Source organism: Zalophus californianus, chromosome 10, assembly GCF_009762305.2.
Source record: "Zalophus californianus isolate mZalCal1 chromosome 10, mZalCal1.pri.v2, whole genome shotgun sequence".
NCBI classification, from domain to species: Eukaryota; Metazoa; Chordata; class Mammalia; order Carnivora; family Otariidae; genus Zalophus; species Zalophus californianus.
Genome location: NC_045604.1, coordinates 3,382,972 through 3,392,022, shown reverse-complemented (window position 1 = coordinate 3,392,022; position 9,051 = coordinate 3,382,972). Strand labels below are relative to the sequence as shown.

The 9,051-nt window shown below is 49.1% G+C and overlaps 1 protein-coding gene across 1 annotated transcript; it reads right to left on the bottom strand.

Annotated features, from left to right (window-relative positions):
* Positions 1-1,126: 1,126 nt before the first annotated feature.
* LOC113933301 (T-cell surface glycoprotein CD1c-like) lies at positions 1,127-5,953 on the bottom strand. The gene is made up of 6 exons (XM_027613259.1): positions 5,440-5,953; positions 4,623-4,889; positions 3,708-3,986; positions 3,211-3,489; positions 2,765-2,855; positions 1,127-2,619 (listed from the first exon to the last, which is right to left on the bottom strand). The coding sequence occupies exons 1-6, from the start codon at positions 5,498-5,500 to the stop codon at positions 2,598-2,600; spliced, it is 999 nt and encodes a 332-aa protein (XP_027469060.1). The 5' UTR covers positions 5,501-5,953; the 3' UTR covers positions 1,127-2,597.
* Positions 5,954-9,051: the final 3,098 nt, after the last annotated feature.

Sequence of the window (9,051 nt, the reverse complement as noted above, 5' to 3'; positions counted from 1 at the left end):
GTTAGGAACTGAAACTCTTGTTTGTTTGATTTATAATGTTACAAAGTGTCTACATGGAGCAGGACACCCCAAATGGCTGGGTAAGGGGCTCAGAACTTTCTTTCCCTAAATATCAGTGATAATACTGGACATAATTTTCTGAATAAACTATTTCAGAATTCTGGAAAATGACCAAAGGCATGCAACAGATTAAGAAGTACTTAATTCAAAAGCTGCCTTACCCTCAGCAAGAACAACAGGGTGACCGAACACTAGACTGCCCCCACCCCACCCCTGGCGCAGCGATTCCGGAGGCCGAGAACCTACGGTCTTGCTGTCACCAGAAGAGTAGACCCAATTTGGAACTCCACAGAGAGGGTCCGTGTCCAGGGAGTTTGTAGGAAACAATAGCAGTCGGCAGAAATCAAAGGTCAACATGACCGCTGCCTACAGCTGCAATTCCAGTTGAGGCAAAGAACAGAGCCACTGAAGTTTCACAGACGTCAAGGAAGTGAGTCAGTCATGGTGGACCTCGAGCTCTCACGTATTCCTAGAGGTGTGGAAGGTTGCACACACACTAAGCAGAAAGTGAAGCGTGTCACAGTTCTCTGCTTTTCCCTCGCCAGACATGAAGCTTTTTGCAAACAAAGTAGAAGTCAGGGCAGATTTATAAGCTGCTTGAATGGTAAATGTGCACTCCGATCCACACATGTCCCCTCAACAAAAGGTGTGAGCCTTACCCCTTTAAGGTGCTGCTAAAACACAAATTTAACCTAATGAATCTGAAGATGTAATTGGCTTTATCAAATCATTCATGGATCGGGCAGCATCCCATATAGGAAGGACAGGTGGGAGTGACTCCAAGGAAGGCGGGAAAGAGGAAGAAAGAGAAGAGGGGAGGGAAGGAGGGAGGAAAGCAAGAAGGGAGGAGAGAAAAAGAGATCTTCTTCCAGTGACCACTTTGCAATGTAGACAATGATCTAAGATTTACATTGTACATCTGGAACTAATGTAATGTTATATACCAATTGTCACTTGGATGAAAAAACAAAGTGAGCAGGGCAAACTGCGGGGCAGCCAGAATCCACAGAATTAGTCCAGGCAGGTAATAAAACAAACAAAGCAACTTTATTCAAAGAGCCTCTAACTAGAAACAAAACAAATAACCATCAAAGAGTGGATGAATTTAAAAAAAAAAAAAAAAGGTGGTATATTCATACATGGAATCGATTGAGCAATAAGAAGGAATGTAGGATGACCTAACAACCATACGCTAGGTGGGGAAAAAGCACCTAGATACAAAGAGTACATACAGATGATTGTATTTTAATACAAATATAGAAAAGACAAATCTAAGCTTAATCATATCATTAAGCATACCAGTAGTTTCAAGGATGCCCGGTTGGCGGTTTAGCTGCACATGGGGACAGGGGTATCCGGGTAATGGAATGTGCTGTTTCTTGATTGTGGTATTGCTTACATAGGTGTATACAGTTGTCAAAATGAATGGAACTCCACACTTAAAACAGATATATTTTATTGTAAGTAAATTACATATCTATAAAGTTAATTCAAAAATTCCTAAAAAGAAACAAAATATTGTCCCCAGTCCAAAGGACATAGACAGACTGAAGAAGTAGACATGGTGCCTCCAGGCAGGTGGGTGCAGCCCTGACTCTTTCCTCGCCCACCAATTTACGAGGGTGTATGCCTGTCTTGTGTTTAGTGCTCGACAAGAATTACTTGAATTAGTGAATGAAACTTAAAGGAAAAGAACCCCAGACAGGTGTCTGAGATAACACTACCCTTTGAGAGGTTTGTTTTCCATATACATCCCTTGCCTTGGTCCCGTCCTTATCCTGAGGACCAGCTCTCTTGTTCCTTTTTATTAACCATTCAGCGACACGTCTGCCCCACTGCCCTGCAGACGTTGCCTGCTCACTGTTTCTCTCTCCATGTTTAGAATAAGTTGGAGAAGCATGGCTCATTGTATTTATAAAGTAAGTATGGCAGGGAGCAAAGTTGCATTTTTCCTTAAGAGTTAGGGAGAAAACGAGGGAGCTAAAGGCATGTGGGCTTTCTGGGCCAAACAAGAAACACTGGAACAAGAAGGGAAACGTCAATCCTTCAAATACTACAACCAGGTCAGGAATGAACATTGTGAAGAAAGACTATCAACATGACAGTGGATCTAACTTGGATATGATTTGTTTAGGTTTGATTTTCACTGAGCATGTATTATATGCAGGAAACGCACCTTCGTCATGATCATTGTCCCAGAGGAGCTTGCACACTGGAAGGGGAAGAAAGACCTGGGTAACTGCGTGCAGGGTAGAAGTGAGGTGCACATATAGCAGAGTTGAAGGGCTTCCTGCCCATGGATCAGGGAACACCCTGGAGGATGAGAATCAGAATGGACTTCAAAAGTAGAGGACTATTGAACAGATGGAGATTACAAGGAAGGGATTCCATACAGAGTTACAGAACTAAATTAGTTTATGTGAACAATGATTATAAAGCAGAAACAAGAAAAAAATTAAATAGAGGGCAGAAAGAATGGTATCATCACTCTGTGGTCCTAGGTTCCTGGGCCACTGGGGAAGGTGTGATGAGGCAGCTCACGGGATGTCTTGATAGGAGCTGTGGAAAAGAAATGGGAGATATTGGGTGCATTGGAGGTGGTAAGTGAGGATGAGGGGAGTGTCGGGAGACAGAAGCTAAGAGAGACAAAAATGGAATGTGAAATAAGATACTGGGAAGAAAGGAGGAGACACAAAGAACTTACCAGCGCTTCTTAAACCACAACGCAAGGACTATCAGAAGAATTAGGGGCACTATCACGGCCAACAGGATCAAGTACAAGGAAAGGTGGTGTCCTGTGGGTATTGGAGAGACACACCAATGTCATTTTCCACCCACTGTCAGTTCTACTCTGTCCACTGATTTTCCCCCCACGTCAACATATGCATTGGGTATGAGGGCCATCTTCAACCCACCTTGTCACGGTATTCTCACACCTGCTCAGGGAAGGGCACCTCATCTCTCCCTAAGTCTCTTACATCTGAGCACCCTTTGTGTCCCATCGTTCCATCCCTACATTCTTGAAGTCACTTGTATTCATTCCCTCCTGATACCATGCTCACGTAATTCTGGTGTCATGAAACCTTCCTCTGCCCTAATCTCTAGCCTCAACAACCACCTTCGCACACCTACAGACCCCATCTTACTCACCCCAGTAGAGAATGATGTCCTGGTTTCCTAGACTGCTGTGTCTCACCCGGCAGGACAGGCCGGCCGCCTCCTCAGCCTCCACGTCCAGGGTCACTCGGAGATACCACGTCCCATCAGCATGGGGCAGGACGTCGCCTCGCTGGGTGCCCTGCTGCTCCTGCTCACCCCGCATCCACATCACCCACACAGGCTTTGGGTAGAACCCAGAGACGTGGCACACCAGCAGCAGACGGCCGGGACCGGGACTGGGGCCAGTGGACAGCCAGGCCTCAGGCTTCACTGCAGAGGGCATGAGAGGTATTCAGATGGGGACCCTAACACAACAGCTTAGGGGTCTTTAACCACATCCATATGCATGTATTATCTTCCTTTGGGAAAGGAAGATAACAAAGCAAACCCTATCTGTCTTGAATTCTTCCTTGTCCCGACTTTGAAAGGGATGGTGGGAAGGGGCAAGACTTGTATGGAAAAATCTTAGAGGAAGGGGCTGTACCAACCTTGCCTCTTATAATCCACCTTCGCAGCATCGAAGAGACCCAAGGCAAATCGGGGACAGGTGTTTGTGACGAGCCTGTGCACGGTTTCCTTGATGCCTTCGTACTGGTTCAGGAGATCACAGACACTCTGGGCTCTGCTGTCACCCTCTGGAGCTGGCACCCATGACAGGTTTTGGAAACTCAGGAAATCTGATCCTTCATAAGCTGCCTGTAAGAAGCCTTTTTCAATGTCACCAGAATGTAGCTCACAGCCAGCTCTCACCTGTACTTCAAAAGGATCTAGGAAGAAGGAAGAAAAAAAAGAAATAGAGATTTGTGAAAAAATATGAGAGAAACAATATAAGAACTTTATTAAAAAGTGGATCAAGAGGATGAGCCTGGGTGGCTCAGTTATTAAGCGTCTGCCTTCGGCCCAGGGTCCTGGGATCGAGCCCCGCGTCAGGCTCCCTGCTCAGTGGAGGACCTGCTTCTCTCTCTCCCTCTGCCTGCCACTCCCCCTGCTCATGCTCTCTCTCTATCTCCCTGTCAAATAAATAAAAATAAAATCTTTTAAAAAAAAGTGGAGCAAGAAAATTTTATAGGGGTGTGGGAGTAAGCTAAAGATGTGTTTGACCAGGAATAAGGAAGAGAATTGATGGGTCGGGGAAGGGGCCATAAGGGATACATGCCAAGAATCAAGAATTTGACTTGAGGAAGTCGGGGAAATGATAGGTGAGTCACAGGTTGGAGGGGGAGGGCGCGGGGTAGGAGCCCATGTGAAGGAGCTGCAATTACAGCTCTCCAGGGCACATGACACGGGCCATAATGGTTGTTGGGTTGTGGACGTAGACCTTGGGTCCAGAACGATATGAGGATGTTTCCCAGAAACAGACGAACCTTCTGAGGGATTCCCTTAATGGAGTCGATTGAACTTACATCCAAAGTGCAGTTGACTGGCATATTCTTCAGTCTCCCGAGTTAATCCAATGAAGTAGACACGGAATAGCAGCTCCAGATCTATCAGCTCCTCGTCGCTGAAGTTGCCCTTAGACCAGGTGTGCAGGAAAATGATCGTGCCAGACTCGCTCTCCCAGCCATGCGTCTGCACATCACCCAGCCAACCTGAGCCTCGATGTTGTGCCCAGGAGTGGTTGGCAAAGGACGAGATCTGGATGACATGGAACGAGATGTGTTCCTCGGTGGCTGAGGGTAGTGGAGGGTCAGGTAGTTTAAGGGAAAAAGGAGGCAAGCAGGAAGGAGAAGATGGAAAGTGAACCAGTTACGAGAGAGATGAGAGACAGAGAGAGAGAGAGAAGGAGGGAAGAAGAGAGAGAGGGAGAGACAGAGGGAGAAGGAGGGAAGGAAGGACAGAAAGACAAAGGGAGAGAGAGAAAGAGAGAGAGAGAAAGAAAGGGAGGGAGGAAGGGGGAGAGAGAGGGAGAGACAGAGAGACAGAGACAAAGAGGGAAGGAGGGGGACAAAGACAGGAAGAGAGAGAGAGGGAGAGAGAGGGACAGAGAGAGAAGAAATGAGAGAAGGGGGGAGGGAGAGGGACAAGTTATGACCAGGTTAGTGATGGCATTTCCCTCACCTGGGGCCCATACTCACCACTATCCTTTCAAGGGGTGAGCCTTACCAGGAGACAGGAGCCCTCGGGGCGTGAGCACTCCGGTGACCTGAGAATCCTGATCTGTCTAGGGAAAGGGAGCACGCCCTGCCCGGATCAGGGCTGGGCAGCCGGCAGAGCTCTTACCTCCTGCACTGTCACCCCTCAGGAGAAGAGCAGCCAGCAGGACGAGTTCCAGAGACAGCATGTCACTTGCAGATGTTTCTCAACTTCTCTCTGTTCTCAGAAAACCTGCCCTTCAGTGTTTCTGGTCTGACTTCCTTCTTCCACCAAAAAGCCGTGCTCCCCACCAACTGCTAATTGAAACAAAAGACGATCTGCTCCTCCTTCAAACTCCAGCCTCCTATGCGTGCTCTCGTTTCCCCTCCAGCTCGGACCAAGACTGTCCTTCTGCCTGGCTTCCTGCTGCTCTCCTCGTCCTCAGCCTCCCCCTGCTGGATTCCCTCCTGGAAGTTGTGTGCGACAATGGAAGGTCTCTTTACCTCTTGGAGACTTGTGTCTCACCACTGCAACAAAAAACAGAAACTGCATGGTGTCGCCAAGCCTATCTCACCCTGTCTCCTTCCACCTGTCTCCTTCCCCGATTCTCGCTGGCTCCTTTGTAAATGGGAGGATTTGCATTCTCACGTCTGCTGCCACCTCCTCAGGCACCTGCGTAAACCGTAGCTGGTTCACCACTATCCTTAGAGATGAAAGTGTAGCCACCCCAGAGTACATAGGACTATCAACAATACAAAGTATATGCCCTCCTCTTGAGTTTATTTTGTGTATTCCCTCACCAAAAAGTCCCTCAACACATGCTTGGCACCAAGTATCTTAGTAGGTATGTGAACATACAGAGATGGACGAGTGTATTTAAACCAAGAATTGAAATACATTGTGATAATTGCTGTTTCAGTGTCTAGCATCCCAGACACAAGGACAACATTCTCCAGGGAGGCATTCTGATCGCCTGGCCCCTGGAGTGTCCATGACTTGAAGTCTTGAGTGGAAGCTGTGCTTTTCAACCTGAGGGTGTGGTGGCAACGCGTACAGCGATGGATTGCAGGGAGGAGGGGTCAGAGGTGCAGCTTTTCACGGAGACACAGGCAAGGGAAGGCTTTGAACGTTCTCATTGACGGTAAGTGTGATCTGATGAAAATACATTGTCAAAAAAGAGTGGCGTTTGTTCATGTTCAAAAATATGTACGTCGCCCATTTTGAGAAGTGCCTGGTGATTTGTTGATGGTTCTGACTGGTGAACTGTGTGAATACATGAGTTCCGATCTTTTAAAGACCCAAGCCATACGTTATTATAGTGCCCGTTAATAACTTCCAGAACTCACTGAGTGCAGGGGACACTTACTTAAATCCCGTCTGCAGCCATTTCTCTTTCACATTTGTCAGCATTAATAATGAGGCTGGAGGTCACAGTCAGTGAGCTCTTTCTATTACCCCTACAGATACGAGGCGATTTCTATGTGCCACAAACTCCTCCAAGAACCACCAACCATGATTTCAGCCCTACCCAGATCTTGCACACGCCCCATCATTGCCCGAACCTTCTTGTCAATGGCAACCTCTGGTGTTAGGAAGCCACAGCCCACACGATGCTGTATGGTTATCACAGTCCCCTGTAGGAAACACACAGCCCTCCTGTGTGGTGCTGCAGACATAGGCCACCTACAGGGCTCTGAGCACCTGGCTGTGCAGAGCTTGGGAGAGCCACCGCCTCGGATGGCAGCCCCGAGACAGAGGCCGCGTGTGGTGTGCTGGTGTCAGAAAGCAAGCCTCTAAGATTCTCAAGTTTACTTACAACTGCAACCCAACCCAGCCATACTGGTTAGTATTATAGAGCCTGTAGAACCGGGTAACTAGCATTCTCTCCCCTCCTAAACTCAGAACCAAATGAGATAGAGATGTAAAGCATAAGATTATCAATCAAATTATCAGCTTCACTTCTGATAAAACTTCTAGAGAATTTCTGTTACATGTGTAATCCAAGTAATTTTGCTGTCATTGAACTCCAAATGAAGTGGTCTTATTGTTATAAACTGATTATTTGTGTCCCTCACCCCCCACCAAAATTCATGCATGGAAGCCTTAACAGCACCTCCTGCCCTGTGTGGTTCTGTTTGAAGATGGGAACTCTAAGAAGTAATTGTGGTTACAGGAGATACTAACAGGGGGCCTTACAAGAAGAGATGACGGAGAATGAGCTCTTTGTCTCCCTCTCTCCCTGTCCCCAGGCACCAAGGAAAGGTCATGTGAGGAGATACTGAGAAGGTAGCTGTCTACAAGCCAGGAAGAGAAAATTCACTGGAAATCAAATTGTCTTGCACTTCTAGTCTCAACATCTTGGAGAAGGTGACCATGGGGTTAGGCGTGCTCTGCCAGAGCCCACACAGACTGGAGGAAACCAGGACAACCCTCTGGGCATGGGAAGAAGGTGCAGAGACCTACTTTTTACCCGGTTTCTCTCCTGGACTCACCCGTGATGCAATCCATGTGATTGCCACAGGAAAGAATACGGAGTGATGAAGGAAAGGAGAAGTATGTGGGGAAATTCAGCCTCAGGGGAATGAGAAGAGCAGGTACACCAGGTTCACCTCTGTGGGTGATGCTTGCCCCTCAGAGAGAGAGCTCTCCTCAGCTCCCCACTGTGAGCCCAGCTCACATGGTCTCACCCCTGCTCTGCCATCCGCTCCCTACCAAACCTCACCCTCTGACCACTTCCCTGTTTGAGAAATCTCACTGCCTCCCACAACCACATGGCTTTTTACTGCCCCTTTCATTTCCCCATGAACACGCCTTCAGGTTATTCTCCCCTGCCTGGCTCCCAGCAGCAGCCCTGTCTCTGTTTTGTGTCTTCCACAGGCCCCCCATCCACAGCACCGAGGGCAGGATAAGCCCCACAGGGGCACCCACAGAATGCACTGGCTGACCCCCCATCCACAGCACCGAGGGCAGGATAAGCCCCAGAGGGCACCTGCAGAATGCACTGGCTGACCCCCATCCACAGCACCGAGGGCAGGATAAGCCCCACAGGGGCACCCACAGAATGCACTGGCTGACCCCCCATCCACAGCACCGAGGGCAGGATAAGCCCCAGAGGGCACCTGCAGAATGCACTGGCTGACCCCCATCCACAGCACCGAGGGCAGGATAAGCCCCACAGGGGCACCCACAGAATCCACTGGCTGACCCCCCATCCACAGCACCGAGGGCAGGATAAGCCCCAGAGGGCACCTGCAGAATGCACTGGCTGACCCCCATCCACAGCACCGAGGGCAGGATAAGCCCCACAGGGCACCTGCAGAATGCACTGGCTGACCCCCATCCACAGCACCGAGGGCAGGATAAGCCCCACAGGGCACCTGCAGAATGTACTGGCTGACCCCCCATCCACAGCACCGAGGGCAGGATAAGCCCCAGAGGGCACCTGCAGAATGCACTGGCTGACCCCCATCCACAGCACCGAGGGCAGGATAAGCCCCACAGGGCACCTGCAGAATGCACTGGCTGACCCCCATCCACAGCACCGAGGGCAGGATAAGCCCCACAGGGCACCTGCAGAATGCACTGGCTGACCCCCATCCACAGCACCGAGGGCAGGATAAGCCCCACAGGGCACCTGCAGAATGCACTGGCTGCAGCTGGTCTCTTTCCCCCACCGTGACACCTCTGATGGAGAGAACCAGATGTTCTCTAATCTGGTTTCAACTTTAACATTGTCTGACTTGGTCTGTGTTCACATTC